This window comes from Sciurus vulgaris (genome assembly GCF_902686455.1).
Source record: "Sciurus vulgaris genome assembly, chromosome: 13".
Classification (NCBI taxonomy): Eukaryota; Metazoa; Chordata; class Mammalia; order Rodentia; family Sciuridae; genus Sciurus; species Sciurus vulgaris.
In genome coordinates, this window is record NC_136474.1 from 71,484,766 (window position 1) to 71,508,085 (window position 23,320).

Below are 23,320 nucleotides of genomic sequence, written 5' to 3' on the forward strand. Positions count from 1 at the left end.
CGACTCTCCCTGGATCCGGCCTTCTGGATGGTTTTGGGGTTTCCCCCGGGCCCCGCATAGCGTGGCATGCCTCCTGTGTCCAGGGATCTGGGAGTCTAAAAACATCCTACCCATGATGGTCATTCTGGGTCTGCATGTCTTACCTCACCTGATTCAAACAAGCCATTATTCCTGTGTGTCTGTCCCGAAGGGTTGTCGCACAGCTCTCTCAGGAAGTTTGTTTTTTTGTTTTTTTTTTTTTGGTACTGAGAATGGAACCCGGGGGTGCTTTCCCATTGAGCTCCATCCCTGGCCACTTTATTTTTATTCTTTTTAAAAATTTTTTTATTTCTTCTTTTTGGTTTTACATGACAGAAGAATGTGTTTTGACGTATCATACATACATGGAGGATGACTTCCCATTCTTGTGGTTATACACAATGTGGAATTACACTGGTTATGTATTCATATATGAATATAGGAAAGTTACATCCAATTCATTCCACTGTCTTTCCCATTCCCATACTCCTTGTTCCCCCTCCCCCACCCACCCCCATCCAATTCAGCAAACCTCCACTCCCCCGCCCATCCCCGAACCCCTACCTATTGTGAGTCAGCATCTGCATATCAGAGAGAACATTCAGCCTTTGCTTTTTGGCATTGGTTTATTGCACTTAGCATGACATCTCTAATTCCATCCACTACCAGCAAATGCAATAACATTTTTATGGCTGGGTAATATTCCATTGTGTATATGTACCACTTTATTTTTTATTTTGGGATAGGGTCTTACGAGGTTGCTGAGGCTGGCCTTGAACTTGCAATACTCCTGCCTCAGCCTCCTGAGTTACTGGGATTGCAGGCCGGTGCCACCACACCCAACTCAGGACTATGCAGGGCTGAGTCAAGCCCCACACTGTGCACAGCACACAGGAGGCTCAGGACCATGGCATGACCTTCTCATCCTCCTGTCTCAGGGCAGATCACAGTTGCCCAGTGACACACAGGAAGAGGCAATCTGTGAGTATAAAACTGTCTTAAGGGGTGTGCCCCTTTTCTCTGAAAACCCGTCTGCCAAGCTTCATGCGCCTTGATTTTAAACATCTGAGCATTCTCAGGCATTCTCAGAAAAGGGAACATCTAAATCACAATGCTCCCTTTGAAACTCGTGAAAGAATTATTACTTAAATTATCAATTTACATTTACATATTTGTAAGTATGCATTGAGTTTCAGTACTGTATCTCCAGCTTCCAGAAGAGTGCCTAGCAAAATACAGACACTTGATAAATATTGTTAAGTGAGTGAATAAATTCAAACAAATTCCTACAAACACCGAGTGATGGCTGAGATCCTTCTACACATTAACCCTAATGGCCGCCATCTCCCTTCTCCTTGCAGAGAATGCCTAACCTTGAAGGCCTCACGCCACGTCCCACACCCTCTCCCATACACGTTAGCAGTGTCTCTATCGTCTTCCCTAGCCTTGGTTATGTATCCCCATTTCAGTCAAGAAGTTGCTCCCTGGATCCTGTGTCACCACAGAAAATCATTTCGGAGCCTCAGTCTGTAAAGTGGGGCTTTCGTAACCCTGGCTGCCTACAAGAGATTGTTTTTACTATAATCACTTGGTTGGCACTTTTCCACATTTCCTTATATGGTTAGCTCTTTGGGGTTGGGGGACAAAGTAGGGAGCAAAGGAGAAAGAGGAAAATCTGTATGATGATATTTAAGTTTTTCAAAGCATGTTCCATGAAATGCCACTTCAATAAAGTATCACAAGGTATTCACTGAACCATGTCAAAGTGATACAAAGATGGCCCTTGCCTGTGGTTTAACCAACTTTTTTAAATAAGGGGAACCTATGATCAAACATACTGGGAACATTGAGTTTTAAAAAAATAAAGTTCAGTGCATTACTACAAGACTTCTCAGACCCTTTAATAAAGGAATCTCATATTCATCATCTGCCAGAGGTACTAGATCATGGGATCCTTTTTCCATTGAGCCGTTCCCAAGTGGAATTCTACAGAAACACTGGAAATACGGGGCAGGTCCTACGTTCACTAAAGGCAGAACCATGACTTCTCTCTCTTGATCATGCACTGTCCCCAACCAAAGGCCAGGCACAGTGCACATCCAGAGTCACTTAGTTGTGGCCCTTTAGGAAGCTGGTTGGATTTGGGCCCTTTTGTGGAAGAAGCCCATTCTGGTTTGATCACAAATGAGGAAGGGACTCAGGAGCTGAGTGTTCCCAAGAAAATACTATGACTGTGCTTCTTACCCTGCAGTCCCCTGAGGGCTTGAGGGAGTCCCTGCGCTCCCAGGGTTTTAGGAAAAGCCCGATATCCATCTGCCTTATGTACATTCTGGGGAGAATCCACCCTAATCAGCTTTCCAAAGGGATCATGGGTCCCCAAAAGGCACATACCCACTTAACTGTAATTAAAACAAAACACAAAAACCACACCAGGTTCATTCTGCAGGTGTGTCCCTGTGTTCACTTGGACAGGTAACAGTTGTCCCCAGTCAGGGCAAGCCTCACCTACAGGGAGGATGCATGGCTGGTGGGGGAGGGGTGGTCGCAGGAAAAGTAATAGAGGATGGTGACTAAACGAATTTTGGAACCATGGGGACCCAGTTCAGACACCTCCTAACTACGGGAGGTCTGGCAGGTTATTTAACTTCTCTGAGTCTCAGTTTTCTCATCTATAAAATGAGCATAACACGCGTCTCTTGCCTTCACAGCTTTTTAAATGACTAAATAAGATGACACAATAAAGGAGGAGGCCCAGTGCCCGACATACATAGGCACCAGTAAGTGATGACTACCACTCAGCTGAACTGACTGGGCTGTGCTCGCACGCTGCCCTCTGTACACTGCACTTTTGCACAACCCACCATCTGTCCTTACTCCTGATGGTTTCCATGACAGCAAATAACGAAGGGCACAGGGATCCTGCCTGGGTTTACCACTGTCACTCCAGTGCCCAAGCACAGAGCAGGTGCTGGGAAGTATTTGTTGAGTATTTCAACAGATTAATGAATGGATCAATAAGTCTGAATCCAAATCAAGTTCCCTATTCGTGGACAACTCTAGAGGACAGGAGCTGGAAATGCAGCCATGACCAAAACAACTCCCTGCCTGCATGGAGCCTACAGGCCGTGGGGAGGCCAAGAGAAAGCAAATTTATAACAGCTCGCCTGTGCAGTAGGGTTTCCAAGAAAAGACTGAAATGATACAGCCATGGAAATACCTGGTGAGAGTACAGCCCAGGCAGAGAAGAGGGAGTACAAGGCTCTGGCAGGAACCTGCTTGGCATTACAGCCCTGGAAGGCGCCCCTCGCACCCAGATGGAAGGCAGGAGAGCTTCCTTCGGCTTCCCCAATCTCCTGCAGCAGCTCTCTGCACTCAGCAGCTCTCAGGACACTGGAGGACAGGTGCCATTACTCTGCAGCACCCGGCCCACCCACTTCCCACAGGCTCCTAGAGTAGCACCCTGCATGGGCGTTGCCTCAATCACCTGGGGAAAACAGCCTTCTAACTCAGGCCAGGGTCCTGAGTTCAACTGTGAGCAACTTCCAACCCCATCTCTGGGCCTCCAGTGCACCCAGCCTTGAATCCTGGCTCTCCATCCCCAGCTTGCAAAGTGACCTGGGCCAGTCATTTAATCACCTGTAGGGTGGATATCATTGCCTCTGCCCTGCCCATCCCAAAGGTTGTCGGAGAGATCAAATGGAATCATATGTGTAAAAATGTCTAGATTGCTTTACACCTGCAGACATCGCCTTTACTTTAAAGACGGAGGGTGTTCTCCCAGGACACCACTAACACTCCAGAAGAGGATTTCAATGGGTGTAAACCTACCAGATGAGCAGAATGTCAGGGAGGGGTCTCTCAGTGGAAGAGAGACCTCAACAAGTGTAAGGAAGCTGAGGTGGCACAAGGACAGGAGGACAGAAGATAAGTCTAAAAGGGGAGTGGGGGAGGGGAGACCTGGCCCTGGAAATGAGAGTTGGGCTGTAAGAACAAAGTCCATCCCACCCCACAACAAGCAAAGATTTAATGTCTGGCTGGGGAGCGAGACTGTCAATTCCTCTCTAAAAACTGTGCCATTCCCAGCTAAAAACACCTGGACCTTCTCGCTGCCAAAGGCACAGAAGCATCTCAAACAACTTCAGACTTGGTGCTCCTGCTGGCTTTTAACTGCTTTAGGTTTAAATGTGACCAAGGGTCACCTGGTCAACCTGAGGGAGAGAGAACAAGACAAACCACCAGATAAAAATGGCCACAGAGAAAACTAACAGAGGTGCAAAAGACAACTTAAAAATATCATGCTTGGTGCGTGGTGCTGCATGCCTGCAATCCCAGCAAGCTGGGAAGCTGAGCAGGAGGATGGCAAGCTAGAGGAAGCCTCAGCAACTTAGAGAGACCCTGTCCCAACATGTAAAAAACAATGGTGAGGGCTGGGGATGTAGCTCAGTAGTAAGATGCCTCTGGGATCAATCCTCAGTACCAAATAATAATAATAATAACACCTCTGCTTAATGTCTCCATAGAGATTCAAGATATTACATCCTTAAAAGTAAGGAAAAAAAAAACTCTAGGGGGAAGAGTTCATTAGAAGACTTGGAAGATGAAATCAAGGAATTTTACCAGAGAGTAGAAGAGAATGAAGAAGCAAAGTAGAAGCAAATGGCAAAGAGAGAAAGAATTAAGATTAAAAGATATAAGAGCCAGAGAAGCAATCGAAAAGACCCAGCACTCAATGTATGGATGTACTAGAAAGAGGAAGTAGAGGCCAGTGAAGAGGAAGAAAACTGTATAGAAAGATTCAAGAGAAAGTTCCAGAGTTTGCACACAAACACACAAAGAGTTCAGACGTGAGCTCAGATGAAGAGATCCCACTGGGGAGTGAGGATGTCACCAGATGTTCAGAAGTGGCCCAACTTAACAAGAACCTAGAGGCAAAAAAGTGAAAGAAACCAGAGAGTTTGCAAAGGAACAGCCATTTCCATGCTTCTCACATAACCCATGTGCTAGAAGATGGTGAAGGTCTTCAACATCCTGAGGGAACATTATTTCACCTACAGTACCATCTGCTAACACCACAGTCCAACAACCTGCCGAATCAACAATCAAAAACAAGAGAAGAATCAAATCATTTAGGCCAAGAGGACTCAGAACCTCCCTCCCACCACCGGTTCTCACTCAAGGATGGGCAGAAGTAAAAGGGAGGAGCGAATAAGACAGAAGCAGCTGCGGGTTCTCAGCAAAGGCGAATCCAACCTAAAAAGGCACAGAAGGGAAGTCCCAGACCCCTTCCATGTGACCCAAGAAAACAGCCTGTCCAAGGTGACAAGAGGATGAAGGGTGGCCTGGAGGGAATGCCTGACTGTTGGAGAGGCAGGAAAAAAAAAAAATAGGGTACGATAGAGATGAAGAGGTGAAGAAAGGAAAGATAGCTAGAAGCTCCAGGAACAAAATGCCAAAGAAAGGAGATGGAATCAGAGTGGCCCCTGACCTTCAGTGAACAATACCCACATTGTCCCAATACTGGAAACATTGTCTACCGATCTTCAAATGTTAGTCAACCTCTCACAAAGGTCCCAAAAGGATTTGTTATGATGACAAATAAAATGTAAATATTATCATCCTTGACATTTCAGATGTAAGCACATGGATGACCATAGACAGAGAAACTGAAAATTAGGAGTAATTTTAACAACCTCATCTTACATGGTGCAGGATCTAGAGGCACTATTTATATTTGCTAGGAGAAGAAGTAGATTCTATAAGTAATCTCTAAACAGAGGAACTAAAAAGGCTATCAGTACCCTTTGTGGTAGTCTATTTTCTGTTGCTATAACAGAATACCTGAGGCTAGTTCTTATAAGGAAGAGACTTATTTAGCTTAACTATCTCTCACTGGGTCCCCGCTTTAAAAAAACTTCCACCACTTCAATGTTGCTGTGTAGGGATTTCAGGTCAATCAATGTACAGAGGATGAAAGTCCTTCAAGTTGAGCACACTCCTCAGGACAAAAGGCACTCTGTTTGAATGGCTTAAAGATGCTCTGCAACTCTTCTGTCCATGAGACCTGGAGATCTTGTTATTATAACCTTTGGTAGTGATGGACTCTGAGAAGCAAGCAAGTTATGTCATCTGCACATGCGCAAAGCTAACTGTACTAAGTAACCTAGGTAACTTGATATGACCCTGGAATAGATAATAAACTGCACTGGCTTTCCCACGGAAGCCACTTCTTGCTCTTCGCCATCCTGTGTGCTTGCCTCTTTATTAGCTCTCCCCTTAACCCTTCTAGCTGGACCCCAATTAACCTTTAGAGCGCCACATTGAAGATCAGACCTTCAACACGTGACCTTGGGGTACAAACCACATCCAAAATACAGCACCCTTCTACTAGGGGAGTGTGAGGAGGGGCCTGGCCTGGTGGAAGTGAGCAAAATCCTCACCATGGAAGCTCGGCACCAGTGAACACAGAGAAGTGATGGGCAAAGAAACAGCAGCGTGCGTGTGGCGGTGAGAGGTCATCAGCAGAGGAGATGCTGGGAATCAGAAGGAGGAGTGGGGTGAGCAGGCTTGGGGCTGGGCACCAGGGCGTTTTATTATGGCGAGTCTGTGCATGCGAGGTCTCATGGTAAGAGACGGAGATCACGTGAGCGGAGATGATCCTCTCGGAGCCCTTTGTTCTCCCCTTTTCTTCCACTGCCTCCTGTTTGCACCCAGGTCTCACCCTCTTCCTTCACGGGCTGCTGCATTTCACAGGGTGTCCTGGACCTGTGCAGGCCAGTCTCAGAGCTGCCGAGGCCCAGATCCTGCCCTCAAGGAGCCCCAGGCCGGTGGACTTGGGAACACTGCCCTGAGACAGCTTCTAGGGACACGAAGCAGCCTCCCAGCCCAGACAGCGGCGAATGCCCAGTGCCTGTGGCGCCCAGCTTCTCCCCTGGCCTCATTACCGAGCTCAGCACGGAGTCCCAGACCCTGGAAAGATGGGCTGGGATGCAGGGAAAGGCCAGCTGGGGAGTTCTCAGGCATGACCCCCATCTGGGTGTGAGGACAGTCAGCAACTGAAGATTTTTATTTAAAAATAAAGAGGTCCTAGAATGACTAAAATCAAGCATAAATAATTTGAGCAAGAATTAGCAACAATGTATTTTCATAACAATTCATCATAGAATAATTCCTCCTGCATCTGACAGTGTTGGGGAGTGAGGCGCTTCCCATGTGGGAATTTTCTGGTTGACTGATTTTCAGCATTGATTTGAGCAATTTTGGATCAAAATTATACCCAGATGAATCACAGATCTCTCGTCTCCTCAGACAGCACCAGCTGACATTGTGTGCGCCTGAAGGGACATGAGTGTGTCTGTCCAGCAGTCTCTCTCCACGGATGGGGATGTGACCTTTTCCCAATGACTCAGGGCCAAGCCTCCATGAGTCCAGGTCACGGAGCTGAACTGGAGCACAGCAAAGCCCATGGGTCCCCAGGTGACGTCAGAGCTGCTCAGATCAGAAGTCAGCCTCTGGGGTTCTCTGATTTCATGCAGGGAGGACCAAAAGACCCTCAGCTTGGGGGCTCAGGAAAGAAGGCACAGGCATTGCAATCCCCTGGCATCTGCTGGGTGCAGGCACTATGCTTCATGAACGGCCTGGGCTTTGCCTCTCTCTCAGATGCCCAGGGCTGGGGACCACAGAGAGGACAGCTACCATGGAAGAGACAGGCCATGGAAGGCCCAGTTAGACCTGAGGTCACCTCCTGGGATGGCTACTTATCTAGGGGACTCGAGAAGATGCCTCAAAGGCAAAGCTGAGAACTAATGCCAAATATGGAGAGGAGCAGACCCCCCCAGTGAAGGCCAGACCAGGAACAGCAGGCGGGCAGGTGTGGGGAAAGGTGTGATGAATGCCCAACACACCTTCAAGTCTGTGTTCAGGCTCAAATCAGAGGGCCCACGTCACCTCTCATTGGGCCCTGTTACTGGCTGAATTGTGTCCCCCCCAAATCCATGAGCTGCAGCTCTGCCCTCTAGTCCCCCACAATGTGACTGTATTTGGAGAAAGGGTCTTTAAAGAGGTCATTAAGGTAAAATGAAGTCATTGGGGTGGACCCTAATCCAATGCGACTTGTGTCCTTACAAGAGGAGATTAGGACACAAGACACAGACCAAGGTCAGCCATGCGAGGACACAGGAGCAGTGTGACCACTGGCCAGCCAAGGAGAGACCACAAAGGAAGCCAGTCCTGCCGACACCACGTCCTCACACTTCTGGGGTCACGCACTACGAGGAATCGGGGTCCCTTGTTGAAGGTCCCTTGTCTGTGGGATCATCAGAGAGGCCCCTACCTCCTGATGCAGGAAGCAACACGGCACACGGGGAACACACGGGGAAGGACGGGAGCTGCAGGGAAGGACCACGGGCTTGCGGGCTTCTCTGCTCTTCCTGTCCAGACACTGAAGGGGCCACAAAGAGACTGTATGTTTTATAATTTAAAAAATTCACTATGCTCCCTTTGAAAACTCTAAATGCTCTGGATTCCCACCAAAATGTAAAGGCCTGAAATGTTTGAAATCTGAGGAAACACAGGGGCTGCTTATGGGTTTGGCCCCTGACTAAGGTCTGGGGGGTCTCTGTCACTAAAACACAGCTCCTCGGCAGTGCTTCCAAACAACTCCCATGCCCTGCTTAACCCTGCTGTGGGCTCCCACGGCCCTTGGATAAAGGCGAAATCCAGGCATAGATCCACCCCACGGGCCCCTCCTGCTGTACCGCTGCCTCTCTCGAGCTGGCGCTCCAGCTGCCTGGTCCTTCAGGACAGGGACACAGCAGGCTCCCTCCTGGCTCAGGATCCTCCTGGCCTAGTTAGCACCCATCACCATGCAGACCGCAGCTGTGCCACCCCTTCTCAGGGAGGCCTTGCCTGGCCAGTCCCTTCTCACACTAGCCCAGGTCCAATTCTCTGTCACCTCTTGTCTCCTTGGGGTAATTAGCTATCTGTATCCATTTCCCCCACTAAGCTGTGAGCTCCATGAGAAGGGGGACCACAGCGGTGTGTGCGCAGCCCAAGGCTGGGTGGCACTCACAAGAGGTGGGCTGCCTCAGGCATTCAGCTCAAGGGAGGGAACAGACAACTGGTGGGTGCAGGGGCCGACGCCAGCTGGACATTCGGCCTCACTCTTGGGCTTCCCGGCAGTTTCTTAGCTTGCGGAGCCTGCTACAGCTTGCATCTGGAATGTCTCCCAAGGTGGGTGTTGAAGGCTTGCTCCACAGAGTGACACTATGGGGAGGCTGTGGACGGCTTAAGAGGAGGAGCCTAGCAGGAGGCCCCCAGGTCATTGGAGGTGTGCCCTCAAGGGGAAGTGGGACCCTGGTTTCCTCCTCTTTCTCTTGTCCCATGTGAGGTGAGCAGCTTTACCCCTGCACAGCTCCCTGCCATGATGTGCTGGCTCACCACAGGCCCAGAAGCAAAGGGGCCATCTCATATGGACTGAGACCTCCAATTCTGTGAGCTAAAGTAAACCTTTTCTCTTCATAAGTTGATTGTCTCAGGTAATTTGTTATTGTGGTGGAAAGCTAGAAGTCTCTGTGCAGGACAGTCCAGAAAAACTGCCACTGACTCTAGGAAGAGTGGAGGAAGGAACGAGGTGGAAGACAGCCAGTCAGGCAGGAGCATCTGCTGAGCACCTATCATATGTGCCACCAAGCACGCGGACTGCCAGGTCACCCACTTCCACGTCTGTCAGTTCAGCTGGTCAACAGCAAGCCTTAAAAGGTGGGCAATGCTGTCCCTATTTTTTAGGTGAGGAAAGGCTCAGAGAGGTTAAGTAATTTGCCCAACAATTCAGAGTTGGTAAGGCTCAGAGTTGGCTTTAGACTCGGGTCTGCCTGAGCTCAAAGACCACACTCCCCCCATGAGCCCACTAGCTGGAATCACATCAAATGGCTAAAGGAGGCTTGGCTTCTGTGTACAGGCCATCACAGAAAGAGGTAGCTGAAGTCATGTCAGGGGCCCTTGAGTCCAGGTGACAACCCAACACGGCCTGCCTTGAATATCCTCCCCCCATACCAGATGTAACTGTTTATAAATAAATACAGATTCTGCCGTGATTGACACAACACAAACCCCTCTAAATGGGCCTGCTGAATTCATGGCAGGTGGGCAACATGCACACTGAAACAGCCACCATTTAAGGTGCCTCTCCCTCGGCTGTAAGAGGGTCACAAGTGACATATTGTTCAGGGGGAAGAGGAGCACAGTGTTTTCACTATTTGTGTAAAAAAAGCACACTTCAAGAGTCCCACACACCGGTGCTTGTTCACTCCTGACATGCCCTGGATAGATGCCCAGGGCACACTGGGCCCCTGGAGGGCTCGTGGCTGTGAGAGGCAGCCTTTCACTGGACCACTTGACAGTTGCATCATTTAAATAATTGAAAAACCAAAACTGAATGAAATTTCAGTTTAAATATAAGATAGCATGAGGGTCTGAGCCTGTGGTGCAAAGTGCTGAGTTTCAGGTGAGTCACTCCTGTGCCCTCTTCCATTTCTACATAAGAGCCGGCGATGATAATCGAGAAGGCTGTAACCGAGCTGAGGACTAACACCCCAGTCATCAGAGGTGACCCTGCCAACCAAGCCTTCTGTCATGAACTGGTGTCCAGGGCCTTCGGAATGCCAGTGCCCCCGGGGAAGGAGACCTCATTGTCCTCCACCAGCTCTGCCGGGGTTTCCGTCCCCACCCAGCCAGCCCGGCCCGGCCCCACCTCCGCATGCGCCCGCCCTCCCCGGCCCGCCCCACTCACATGGACAGCACCTTCACTTCCAAGATCTCGTGCCTCAGCTCCAGGCATCTGGTGGAGTTATACTCAAAAGGCCCCTCGTAAAATTCAAAGTACCTGAGAACCAACAGGGACAGAGGTTACACACAGGGAAGCAGGCCAGGCTCTCTAGGCCTGCGAGGGTTGGCCAGGGGAGGGGATCTGTCCCAGTCAAACAAACAAAGCCAATCAGCCCCACCGAGTGGAGGACCTGGGGCTGGTGTTGGAGTTCCAGGAGGATGGTCAGTTGCTGGGAGCACCCTGCTGCCCTGAGACTGGAAGCACCCACAGGAGCAAGAACCCATTTTAGCAGTGACACGCAGTAACAGGTCTGGTTCCAAGTTTGTGGATGTGAAGGAGGGGTGGGACGGAGGACTCTCCGCACACTGTGATCAGACAAAGATGAGAGGCCAGGAGGCAGCAGAGGCCTGCAGCCCCTGCCCTTCCTTTCTCCTTTTGGGACAATGTCCTACGACGCAACCACAGGCAGGACTGGACTTCTACTGCCTTTTCTACATGGGGAGCATTTCCGTTTCTCTGCCACTTCCTGCTCACTCCTTTCTGTGAGGCAGCTGAAACTGATGTTTCTTCCTCCCTGTTATGGGGCGCCACTTAAGAACAGACCGATCACCACTGAGAAGTCCAAATTAGAGTCTTTATTAAGCTGGCCGGCTGACTGTCTCACACAATGCCCCCAAAAATGGCTATTGGGAGAACAGCCCCGAACACAGGGTTGTAGGGGTTCTTATACCAAAAATTACATTAATCATAAGTGTCTGTTGCTATGATTCAAAATTACACATTAACATCATGAGATCATCGACAGAGGGGGAAGTGGGTCACAATGACCCTTACCAGGTACAAACTAAAGAATGGTTGCTAACATCCACACAATCACTGTTCACATGGTACTTTGTTTAGGAGCAATAGGAATCAAAAGAGAGCAATTTTTCTTTATATAGGAATTATCATTCTGTATTGTTAAACATGTCACACTAAGTAACTGATGATGGGCACAGAGGCGGGGTGTTCCCGTGGGAGAAGCTTATTTCCTACATAACATGGAGTCTCAGAGCAAAATGGAGTCTGTTTAGTCATTTCCCTTAGAGTCTGGCCTAGAACATTCTCATGGAGCCAGATCTGTCAGCCCATCACACTCCCCATTTGGCAGCTGAGAACACTGAGGCTAAACAGAGGCCCAGATCACACCACAAGGGCAGGACAGGATTGGACTTGGCCAAGGGCCAGCAGCAGAGGAGCTGAACCCTTTCCAGCACCAGCTGGCTCCAGGCAGGTCACAGCCACCCCAGGGTCCCTCTGTTTCATGCAGAATGATACCACCCATTTCAGCCAGCACTTGCTGAGGTCTTACCACTGGCCACCTCCAGGCCAAGTATTGACTAAATCTTTCTGACCAGCCTACAAAGGAAGCTATCAGCACAAGTAAACCACATGGGCCCAGGGAGTTACATCTTGCCCAGTGTCACCTGGCTGGCAGGTAGCAGAGCTGGGGCATGAACCTGTGTGTTGACTCAAGGCTGCTCTTGTCCCCACAGCTACATGGACAGCTGGTGTCCCCTGGAAGAACCTCAGGCCTTCCACAGCCACAGGGTAAGAAGCACCTCCTGGGACAGAGGCCAGGTCACCCCTCCCCACAGCTTCTCTCTTTCCAGAGCTCAGCAGCTGGGGCAGACAGAGCTAGGAGGGCTGAATTCCAGGATAGCCTTGATCACCAAACCAGATGCCTGCAGGGCCACACCACATAAATGTGGGTCGGTGACCTCATTACGGGGCCCTCAAGAACCAAAAGTGAGATAGGCACCCAGGGCTGTCCCAGGACAAGGACCAGGGACTGGAAGTGCAGGCATCCCTCCGGCAAGTCCCAGCACCTCCCAGCACAGGGTGGCAGTCACTCCACATGTCCCCTTACACATGGAACTGCCGAGCACAAACATGCACACAACTGCCTTGGAAACCCCAAAACATTTTACCTGACACACTTACTTCTTTTTAAAACAGCTGTGTTTTAAATAATTTAAAAATATAATTTGCATATTTAATATTTTTAAAGTTCTATTTATAAATATATTCTTAATTTTAATATAATCTAACAGTTAATTTAAGTAATAAAATTACATATTTAAATAATGTTAAATGATATTTTTAATATAAAAATATTTTATACAGCAAATTGGGTCCTATTTACAGAATAAATTGGCTCCTTGTTCTTGTAAGAGTTAATAAGAACTAGAGCCAGGAGCTGTGGTGCATGCCTGTAATCCCAGCAAATAGAAAAGAAACCTTAGAAAACGCCTTTTCATTAGCTTTTTAAGATGGCATGACAGAAGAAAAATTAGTATGTGGAGCCAGGTGTCATGGTGCATGCCTGTAATCCCAGCGGCTCAGGAGGCTGAGGCAGGAGGATCAGGAGTTCAAAGCCAGCCTCAGCAACTTAGCGAGGCACTGAGCAATTCAGTGAGACCCTGTGTCTAAATAAAATATAAAAAAGGGCTGGGGATGTGGCTCAGTGGTTAAGTACCCCTGGGTTCAATCCTCAGGAAAAAAAAAAAAAAAAAACATTAATAATAACTAGGGACTAAGGATTCCAGATATCAAACTCACCTTTTCCTCTCTGTTTCCCTTGTATTTTAGAACTGCTTTCTCTGTATTTCTCAACTGGCAAATTCATACTGATCCTTCAGCACCTAGCTCAAATGCCCATACTTTCAGGAAGACTTCTCTGACCCCACCCCTGGGCTCCCTCTATCTACTGTCTCTTAATTAGAGCAAATAACATTGTATTGCAATTGTCTGTTTTTATATCATGGTCCTTCCAAACACTGAGCCACTCAAACACAAGGCCTATGTCTTTGTTTATCCCTCTACCTTCTGTACTACAGAACAGGAAAGCCAAAGACTACATTTCCCAGACTCCTTTGCAGCTAGGACTCTGGGTGAGATTTAGGTTCAGCCAATCAGAAGCATTTGCACAAGATGTTTCAGAGCTGTTACAGGAGAAGGATGGGAGAGTTTCAAGGCATGGTTTTGTCAGTGAAGAATGCAGTCCAGGTGGCATGGCTCTTGGAAACTGCAGAAGTGGCAGCACCTTTGTGATTTTTATCAGGGGCAGCAGCTTTCACAATGGCCCCGTTTCATAATGCGGTTATCCAGTCCTGGAAGTGAACCATTTCTTCAGTTTTCCCAAAGATTCGGAGCCAGCTGTCCCCTTAAAAAATTCCTTTCTCCTTTAACGAGCTGACATGGATTCTATTGTCTGCAACTGAGAACAAGGGGTCAACCTGAGGCCACCAAACAAGTCCATGACCTTGGTTCTGTCTCAAGTAGTTTTCCAGTCCCACAGCGGTAAGTGAGGTGTGGTGTCTTATCACAAGCACCCTCCTTTGCAACCAGAGCCCGTGTCACTAAGCCTTTGGAATCCACTGGGTTGGGTGAAGCCATGGTCCCCGCCTGCTGCTAAAAAAAGCTCTAGATGCAAATGATGCGGGAGATAATTAGGAGACTCATTCCAGAATCTTCAGGGAGCTGGGAGACTTGCAGATATGTCTCTGGTGTGGCTGCAAGCCAGCTGTGTGACTTTGGGTAAATCACCTCCCCTCTCTGTGTCTCCTCCTTAAAACAATCTGTTTGAACTAGACATCTTTCCTCTGACCAGCCAGCCTCCCATATTCTCCAGAAAACTGCCCCACCTCCCCTTACCCAGCCTCCACTCGGTCCCCATTTCTCCTGAATCCCCAACATCACTCATATGCCAAATCAGCCAGTGGAATGATTCCAATCCTGTGTCATATGCCTGGTGGCTCTTAGATGGGGAAGCTTTCAGAACCGGGCTTACATCCCTCATTAGCCACTGATACAGTCTGAATTTGTGTCCCCAAGATGATGGTGTTAGGAGGTCAGCCCTTTGGGAGGGGAGGGGAGAAGAGGTGTCATGACTGGAGCTGGTGCCAAAAGAGGCCAGAGATAGACCCTTTCCGTTTCCATCAGGTGAGAACAGTGAAAAGGAGCTGCCTTCAAACCAGGAAGTAGGCCCTTACCTGAATCTTGGACTTCTGACCTCCAGAACTATGAGAAATAAACTTCTATGGTCTATCAGCCATCCAGTGTATGGTATTTTGTTATAGCAGCTCAAATGATGACATGAAAATAGCTTCAGCCTCGCATCAAACTAAGACAGCCAACATCAGACGTGGGCCTTCTCCGAGCCTTAGTTCCCTTGTTTGAAAAATCAGCCAAGACAGCGCCAGGTTCAGGTAACAGAGCTAAGACGCTGGACAGCATTTCCAGGAAGGCTCTGGCTTTCAGGACGTGCCAAGAAATGCTCACTCCCACTGTCCCCTTTCTCCTGCCACTAAAGGGCAAGTGGTGCCAGCAGGTGCCACAGGGAGGCCCAGGAAGTCACAGTCTTGCTTCCAGTCCCTCAGCAGGTTGACGCCAGAGCTGAGTCAGGGATGAATAACTCAGGAAGCTTCTCTACCATCTGCTCTGGCGACACCCCCTTCTGCCAAGATTAGTAAACCTCCCCCTGCCACCCTGCGGATAAGGCCCATGCCAAGTTCTGCCTGGGCCTGGGGACATCCTTGATCACCCTGTCTCTGCTGCAGGCTCTGTGCATTGGCTATGTGTTTCTGATGCTTTGACCCTGGGGTCTTGCTCACCCCAGCGACAGTCAGTTCCTGGAGACAGTAACAAACCAGTCCCCCGTGTGCCTTCATATGCAAGCCAACCCACGCTCAGCCCTGCCCAGAAATCTCCTCGAGGGCACTTTTACACTCTGGACCACCGGTTCCCTGTTCTAGTCACCCCAGGGTCAGGTACTGGGCAACTTGGGACAGCCCCAACACCCCAGAGCCAAAGAAGTCATTCAAACGAGCCAATCCTAAGCTTGCAAACTCTGCCTCGCCGGTTCCTGCGCCTGGAAGGCTCCTACCCACATTTATGCTGTGCTTCCTCTGCTTCCCAGGTGCTGTGCATGGCCGCCATGCCCCTGTGGCACAACCCCTTCCCCCAGGAGGCATGTCTGCATCTTACCACCGTGGACCAACGCACTTCCAGGTCCCTGAACACAGCCCATGTGCTTCCTCAGCCAAGTCACGAACACTGCTCCCTGCCTGGGTCCAAAGCCTCACTTTGTCCATCTGGAAAAGGGAGAACAGCTTCTTCCTTCTCTGTCCCCTCTGGGTTTCCCCACTGGGTGCTGCTCCATCTCTAAGGATGACTGACCTGGGAATCACAATGGCAAGAAGGCCTGCTACGCTGGGTCAGCCTGAACTTCTGCCTCTGCCAGGAAGCCCGAGGACGGGGTCAGGAGGAGGCCAGGCAAACCCCCGCGTGGCCCGGATACAGAGCACCACGCAGACACCAGGGCACGATGCCCCCCTAGGGTGATTTGTGCACTGACCCGGGAAGATGCTCGCATGGTAGTGTCGAGTGCAAAACGCAAGGGACAGAACTGTCGTCTCCAGAAAGAATCACACATGCCAATGGGGGCGACCGAGTGGGAAGACCTTGGTGGGACAGTGAGGGGTTTCTTGTAAAAATGCTTTTCAATATTTTTATAAATTTCTGGGTTATGATTCTTTTTTATTCAGAAACCACTGATAGACCATCTCTGCTTGGGAGCCACGAACCTCCCCCTGAACGTTTCGCTTCCCCTCGCCTGTGAGGAATCTGAGGGAAGTGCTCTCTCCAGCCTTCTTAAACTGCACGCGCTTCGCAAGGCAGTGAACCCCACTCTCTCCTCTCGGTTAGGGAAAGCCACCTCCACCCGGCTCAAAGGGGAGGGGACCTTGGCACCACAAATGGGCCTCTCCCAGTCCTCCAGTCGAACTTATTGGGAGCCCAGCTCCTCTCCAGCAGCCAAACCTGATGCTGGCGCTAGGCCACAGCCACCCTGCCCTGTTCCTGTGCAGCCCAGCTGCCTGGTTCATCTCCACCAGATAAGAGGCCAAACGCCGAAGGCCTCTGGACTGGGTCCCTTCCTCCCACCCAAACCTGGGCTCTGGCCCCAGAGAGCCTGGCCCTGCATTCCCACCAGCCCTTCCACACCAGCCTGCCCGACAGTCTCCTCTGCTGGCCTGAATTCCCCTCCAGAGTCTCTCCAGAGTGGTGTCATTGTCCTTGGCGGTCACAATACTCTGGGCCAGCGACCACCAGCTGGTACAGATGAGACGCACACAGTCAGCTTTCTATAACGCCTCTGCCCACCCCACAGATGCCACGGTATTCAAGAGCACAGGAGCCAGGGCTGTCCCTGTGTCATACAAGACCACACCTGGTAAGGCCTCTTCCAGCTCCCGGGAGCAGGGAAGCTGCCCAGCTCAGCAGCCTGAATCCCTGGGCTCTGTCAAGCCTGGGGCAGAGTCTCAGAGACCCTCACAGGAGTTGGTTTCACACTGGTAGATCACCATTAGCTCACCTGGCACCTTTGGGCAAATCTGGAAAAAGCACCTTTTGCTCTAGACTGATGTAGCCACATGCCAGCACGTGGCTGGTGAAGGGAGAATGAGCCCGGACTCCTCAGTTGGGTATCTCTGTGCAGTGCCCATCCTGCATAACTGTACGAAACAGCCTGATCCTGGACTTTAATTTTGTCTCATATCTTCCTCCAACATCCCCATGAGGCAGGTATTATTTCCCCCATTTATACCTGAAACTCAGGCTGCCAGGGCTAGGCAACTTGCCCAAGATCCTTCAGGTGGTCAGTGACGGCACTAGAAAAGAAACCACAAGGTCATGAGATCCCAGAACCCCGGGCCTTTCACTGTGGCCCTCTCCCTGACTCTGACAGCACAGTTCTCTTGGGGTTTTCTCAGCACACAGTCCCCTCCCGCTCCCAGGGATAATAGCCCTTCAGAGGGCTCAGTGCTATTTCTAGAGCCAGAACAGCTGCCGTCTGGAGCTGGTACACTACCCATCAGCAAATGCTCAGAAACCGGAGCCGGAAGACTACAGCCCGACAATTCCAGGGATCGCAGCATCTTCCCAGTGCAGAGAGAGGCCAGAAGGAGACACCCAATGGCAGCGGAGAGCCCTGGCTGGGACCTTGGCTGGACCATGGCCCTACTCCTGGCAGCCTCAGACTTGCCCCGCCCTCTCTGGGCCACCCTTCTCTGACCCCAGAATTCGAGACATCGGGTCTAAAAGAAGACCTGATGCCCTGAGCGCAGACCCGAGGTGAATCCGCTCCCGTGCGCCCCTCCTGCCAAGCTTGGACGTTGTTTCTGGCACATGGGGCACAGCCAGATGCCGAGGCAGCCCTCCTCCCCCAGCCAGAGGTTCTGCAGGGCTGCGGCTCAGCACATGCCCTGCAAAGGGACCGAGGCAGTCATCTTGTTTCTCGGGCCAAACCAGGAAGCCCTGGGAACTCACCTATTAAAATTCAGCTCCAGAGCCTGGGGCACTCGGCATGTCCACACGAGCACTGGTCAGTGTCCCTAATGTTCCTGGTGGCCTGTGACCCCCACTCCAGTGCCCAAGCCAAGAGCTGCAGCCTCGCTGCCTCCTCCTCATTACTTCCTCTGCAGAGCTGTCCCCGCTGCAGGGACGTGATTTGGTCTTCTGTCTCACCTGAACTGGTTTCTCTGTCCAGAACTATTCTTCACTGTGTCTTCCATGGGACCACCTACTCATCCGTCAGAGGTCCCCAGTGGGCTCCTCTGGCCGCCTCTCCCCAGCCCTGCTTACTGAACAACGCACTGTTCCTCCACAGCCTCTCTGTGCTCTTCTCTTCCACCCACTGAAGATTTACTGAGCTTCTACTAAGCCCAGGCACTGTTTTAGGCAGAACACAGTGATGAACTAGCCAGGCAAAATCCCTCCCTCCTGGAGCCTGCCTGAGGGGTGATGTCTGTTACAGAGTAACAAGCAATGATGAAATCTGCCAAAAACAAAAGCAGGGTAGGGGATAGAGGGAGCCTGGGGGACAGTCAAGGAAGGCCTCCTTGGACAGAGGACACCATGCGAGGGGTAAAGCCCTATGCAGATGTGCGGAAAGAACTTTCCAGAGAGGGAACAGCGAGTGGACACAGGCTCTGATGACAGCACCAGGTGACCAGTTGCAGGCCCAGCAGCAGCCAGAGTGGCTGGAAGAGGTGGTGGGGTCAGAAGGCAGCAGCACCTGGCTGTGCTGGACCTGCGGGCCACCCAGCATCGCGGAGCTCGGAGCATTTGAACAGGGAGTGGCGACATCTGATTTAAAAGGTCACACTGGTTGCTGGGGACTTGGGAAGGGAGGAAGCGCTGCAGGGTGGGAGACCTGGTGCTGTTCCTAGGGGCCGAGCAGGTGGGAGAAGAGGCAGGCCCAGGAGGGAGCTGAGGGATGGACTGGTAGGATGTGCTGATGGCTAAGACTCAGCAAGTCAAGGGGGGGAGAAGGGGGAGGGGAGAGGGAGGAAGAGAGGGGAGGGCGGGAGGGAGAGAGGGAGAGGGAGAGGGAGAGGGAGAGGGAGAGGGAGAGGGAGAGGGAGAGGCGTCTATGGTAACCAACAATTTTAGCTTACCCGACTAGGTAGGGGCTGGAGCCATCTGCGGGAGTGGCAAGCTAAAAGCTTTGGGGTGTGAATGGAAAGGGGAGCGGGCCACGGGAAGTCGCTGTGACCCTCAGACACCCAGGGAGATCACAGGCTGTCAGAGAGGACACCTGCGGCCCAGAGCAGAGGACGGGCTGGAGGTACACTTTCCAGGGTCAAAGGACAAAGGACTCCTTGAGAGGTCGGGAAGAGCGAGCAGACAGAAGGACCGAGGGGGCGGGGGACAGGCCTGAGGTCAGCCCTGAGGCGGCCCTGGTGGCAGAAGGGATAGAAGGGAGGAGTGCGGGGGGAGGAAAACCCAGGCAAGGGTGCTCGGAGCAGGGAGCGCCTCTCTGGGCCAGAAGGGCAAGTCCATCCAGGGCTAATGGGTTCCAGGAGGACAGGAAGGCAAGACCAATGGGACAAGTGGGGGGCAGCGTGGTCTTGGCAAGGGGCAGATATGCTCCGAGGGCAGGGGCTGAGGCAAGACCTGAAGTGGAAGCCGCCATGATGCCAACTGACTGGGAAGTCAGGAGGAGGAGAGCTGAGGAGGGGCAGAGCTGGGTCCTGGGGCAGTGGAGAGGACAGGAGGTGGTCGATGTGGAGGGGAAGGCAGGGACGGACTTAGGTGTTCTGTGAGGTTCTGAAGGGCAGACCCAGGAGCCAGCTGAGCATCGGGGAGGGAAGGTTTACCTCCAACACCCAGAGCCCATCCTGACCAGGGGCTGCGTCCAGGGCCATCTGCCAGCTCTGTGATTCCCCGCCACCTATCATCGCAGTAGGGTCTTGGTAGCCATGGATTAAGGAGGAGGCAGGGCTAAGCATGGCTACAAGGAGCCTCCAGATGCTTCCAGAACTTCCAGCTTCCACTCGCAAGTGTCCCCACCTCCAATTATCAGGTAGCTGCTGGGTCTTCTCAGCCCAACCCCAGCCCCTTTTCTTCCTGTTCTCCATTTCCTTCCATCCTCACTCCTTCCCAAGGCCTCCCACCTCTGCCAGCAACTGGGGTGAACTTCTGGAAGACGAGTGAAGAGGCAGGAAGTACAGGGTCTGTGAGAAGGGGAGGAGGAAGACGTGGTGATGGCGATGGCGGCTGATGGGAGGAACCTGGGGAACTGATGGAGTCAGAAGGGGAGCGGAGAGGAGTGGCCCACCATCCTCCTCACTAGAGAGGAGGATGTGACCAAGCCAGCCCTGTTTTGCCCACTAGACAGCATGCCAATCACTGAAATGTCAAGCGCTGCAAATGAGAATTTATTCACAAGGTGACCAGGTGAGAAGACAGAGGCTAGCCCAAATCCACCTCCCTGAGGAAAGGGTTTGGGATAAAGAAGCAGAGTGATGCAGACTATGGGGAAAGCCGGTAAGAAGGAAAGTCCTCAGTGGTCTGTGCACACAGAATCTTCATGACTCTTCACAGGACGCATGTGCAGAAAATGACGTCAGCATGATCTGAGGGTTTCTGGCCTCCTTATGTCAAAAGATCACCCATGGGACACCTGCACATGCCCAAGAGAAAAGTTGGTGGTTTTGACCAAAGTAGCCTTCAAGTCTCTGAAAAGTAACTGATGCATCCAACATGACCTACCCATTGAGGTGTGATCTATAAGCAGAGCTAGTGGGAGACTAATAATATAGTTCATAGCTGCATGACCTCCAAAGTTGGTGATTTCTTTTTAAGTCAAAAGTATGTAACCAAAAGGAAGAGAAGCTACAGCGTGTATGCAGGGTTTCTGCCCGTTTCAAGGGGACAAGGCCTGGAGAGGGGAGGTCACCCTCCAGAGCAATGCCCTGAGTCATAGGTGCAACCAGGCCAGGCTTTAGTAAGGACACCCAGTCAGGGACTCCAGCAGTGGCTGAACAAGAGAAGAGCGACTTGTGGAGTCCTCATCTGTGTGAGATGTTTGATCTCGGATTCCTTAGCTAGCTGCAGAGCACAGGACCACCTCTGTACCAACCACAGAGCTGGGTTAATATCCCCAGTTAACAGATGAAGAAACGGGGACACCGAAAGTTCATGTGATTGATTATTTGCCCAGGGGACCCCAGTGAGACTCAATCAAGGTGCCTGAAGCTCCGTGGCCAGGGAGCTCATGGAGTGACACCATCTGAGGAGACCCCTGGCACCAACCACCCCACTTTCCACCAGTGCTTCATCTACCCGCAGTCTGGTGTCTCTCAGGTCACATGAGGTGTGCAGGAGGAGGGTGGAAGCTGCCGTATTTTGTTCTGTTTGTTTTACCAGCGCCCACACTGGAAGATTTGGCCCACATGACCCTCCAAATTCTTGCCAGCTGGAGTTCAAGAGTTCTACCAGCTACCTCCCTACTTCCCCTTCCACAAAAGAGGAAATGGACCAGAAAGGTTCACTCTAAGCCGTCCTGCACCTGCAGCACCTGACATTTCACCATGTCCCTAGGGCTCCCTTTGAAATGCAGGATCCCTCAAAGCAGATGGAGGGAAGCGTTTTTCAGGACTAACTATCAGGAAAGCACTAAGCTCGGGGTTGGGGTGGCCTCAGGGAGAGAACCCCAGAGGAGTGGGTGAGGGGAAGGGAGGAAGCCCCAGAGGGTGAAAGGTGGGAAGAGCTGGGGAGAGGCAGGATGAGAACTGGGAGCGGCCTGCCCAAGCCACCCCTGCGGCATCACAACGATGAGGAAATGCGCAGCGGGGACCCACTCAGGTCCTTTTCATTGTCCTTTTCATTCTAGGCTGTTTCATTCTGTCTCACAGAGGGAAGAGAGGCCTGGAGAGGGGAGGCCAGCAGCGCTCACCCCAGCACGGATGATGTGTCCGCAGCCCAGGAGAAGGATTCCCTCTCCCACCCCCGCCAGCGCTGGGACTTGAGAGTCACACCACCTGGGCTCTCTGCCTCCACCACCCACCATCCAAGGCCACGTCACCTTCCCACGACTCCATTCCTCACCTGTAACGTGGGGATGATGGAGTACCCTTCTCAAAGGCTTGAGGGTGGGGACTAAATGCAGTAATGCACAGAAGGCTCCCAGCCAGCGCCTGGCACACAGGCAGCCATGACACCGGACTGAGTCGCGCTGCCTCACCAAAACATCTGACTCCCATCTGAGTTCCGAGAGCACTCGCCCACCATGCCACATAATTTATTATCTAATTATACACTGTCTTGAAACAATTAGGGAACAATTCACTACAACATAATAAGGGGCTCTGAAATATGACAATTCCAAACCCCATGCCACACGGGACTTGCTAGACACACACGGCACTCCACGCTCACTCGCTCACTCTTCTGCAGGGATGGATCTCTTCTGTCATGAGCTGGCGGCTTCTCTTTCCTCCTGGGGCTGGGGCTGGGGCTGGGGCTGTGCACTGCACTCCAACCCAGAAGCCCAGCAGTGCAGGGAGAAGGGAGTCCAGACACAGGCCGCCTGGCCAGCTCTGCTCCAGACCTCAGCAGGAAGCCTCCCTTGGCTTGCTCCTCCTCTCCTCCCCTGGCCAACATGTCCCAGTGGAAAGACTGGAGGACCAAGGCTAGTGTGGAGTCAGGAAAAAGGGGCCAAGAGGCCAGCCCCCATGGGTTGCGCCTGGGGCTGGAGCATCGGGAGGGGCCTGGAAATACACGCACAGACCCGCAGTCAGGTCTCCAAGGGGAGAGGCTCCTAGGGATTTGCAGATGCCTCAGCAAACCTGGAAGAGTGCACTGGGCTGTGGGAGAGTTCTCTGTGTGTAATGACAGGACGCATCTCACAGAATGCAGAGTGGAAGGACTCAGGCGGGCTGGACCAACACCGAGGGCTTGCAGGAGAAGGTGGAGCAGGAGGCGCGTACCGGCAGGAGGACAGGACCAGGATGTGAAGCAGGGACCACGGTGTAGAGCTGGCCAAGCGGGACAAGTGCTGGGCCTCACCTCCCAGAAATGACGCGCCTGGTGTAGGGGGTAGTGTTGGGGAGGTTTCTCAGTCAGTTAGCGCAGAAGTAAACAACCCACCTGCCT

At 51.6% G+C, this 23,320-nt stretch overlaps 1 protein-coding gene across 4 annotated transcripts in view; it reads right to left on the minus strand.

The window, feature by feature from the left end:
• The window catches only part of ST8SIA5 (ST8 alpha-N-acetyl-neuraminide alpha-2,8-sialyltransferase 5), a 70,960-nt gene that overhangs the window by 14,854 nt on the left and 32,786 nt on the right, over nucleotides 1-23,320 (minus strand). For 2 of the 4 annotated variants that reach the window (XM_079108791.1, XM_079108793.1), the window contains one exon: nucleotides 10,805-10,897. The exons of the other annotated variants lie outside the window; for them this stretch is intronic. In XM_079108791.1, coding sequence (XP_078964917.1) covers nucleotides 10,805-10,897 — 93 coding nt within the window. The remainder of the gene's footprint in view (nucleotides 1-10,804; nucleotides 10,898-23,320) is intronic. 4 annotated transcript variants of the gene reach the window in all.